We start from the raw sequence: 1,153 nt of genomic DNA on the forward strand, positions 1-1,153 counted from the left end.
TGGTAGACTAAATGAATCATGCAACGAATAATCACACAAATCAGAATAATTTTTATAATAAAGTAATAATAATAAAATTCTCTGTTTTTTTTTTTTTTACAGGAAATTGTGCGCAGGAACTTTGTGAAGGAACTTTAGAAACTCTGTTTTCTCAGCCAAAATGTTCTGTATTGTGATTTTTTTTTTCCAGTGTTGAATGTTAAATGTATGTTAAAAAGGTATGGACTGTGCTTCTTTATAAACTCTACACAAAATAAAGTTGTAATTAAGACTTAAAGAAAAACGTTTCATTAGTTTTTGCGGAGATTTTTATATTTTTTTTATAAAACTGTTTATTTCTCTTTTTACAATATAAATTGCTGAAGCAGCTTTTTACATAGATAAAGAAAAAACATACAAATTTATAACATTTCAAACTGGACATTCCAGCTATTCAGCAGGCACGAGAGTAGTGTAATGCTGATGTAGTCATAGTTATAAAAACTGCTTCGCTTCAGTGGAGTATAAAATTCACTGTTGAATTTCAGTTTATTTTAGATCATTACCCCTTTCAATCTGATATTACCCCTTCCATTTCGATTAAAATACGTCTCAGTCAGATTGTGTTTTCATGAGCATTTCTGGACCCGATGAAACCTTCAATCCGATGGCATTTGGGTGCATAAATGTGAAAAAAAAAATAATGCCAAAAGTTTTTGGAATAAAATGCTTGTCAAATAGTAATAATTGAACAAATGCTTAACAAGTGATTGTATTTTTATTCACTTTTTCTTACCAGCAGGTCAAGATGGAACAATTTAAGATTTTTAAACCCATAGTTATCCAGAAAAAAAAGCTAATTAAGGTAAAAAATTAGCAACAGCAACAGACTGCAGTCTGCGGGCTTTAGCCTCCTTGTTAGAGCATTTGTCTCCCATGCCGGTATTGCTGGTTTGTGCCCTGCTCAGAGTACATGGATAGGCATCAGACATGGTGGAGTTAGGAATGTTAACAGTTTATTATTATTTTTGTTAAGTTCTATATAGTATATATAGAGAGAAACAAAAATAATATAATAAAAAATAAATATATAAACAATGACAAGGGTAAGAACAATTAAGAATATAGATATTAATTACAAAACCAAGAAAATATCATGCGAATGTCACAACGA

General features: G+C 30.1%; 1 protein-coding gene across 3 annotated transcripts in view; it reads left to right on the forward strand.

Annotated features, from left to right (window-relative positions):
* Positions 1-283, forward strand: part of si:dkey-87o1.2 — a 6,610-nt gene extending 6,327 nt beyond the window's left edge. For all 3 annotated transcript variants that reach the window (XM_087286318.1, NM_001326612.1, NM_001326613.1), the window contains 1 exon segment: positions 103-283. In XM_087286318.1, coding sequence (XP_087142444.1) covers positions 103-127 — 25 coding nt within the window. In that variant the 3' untranslated portion in view covers positions 128-283.
* Positions 284-1,153: the final 870 nt, after the last annotated feature.

This window comes from Danio rerio, chromosome 16, assembly GCF_052040795.2.
Source record: "Danio rerio strain M-AB ecotype USA chromosome 16, GRCz13ab, whole genome shotgun sequence".
Classification (NCBI taxonomy): Eukaryota; Metazoa; Chordata; class Actinopteri; order Cypriniformes; family Danionidae; genus Danio; species Danio rerio.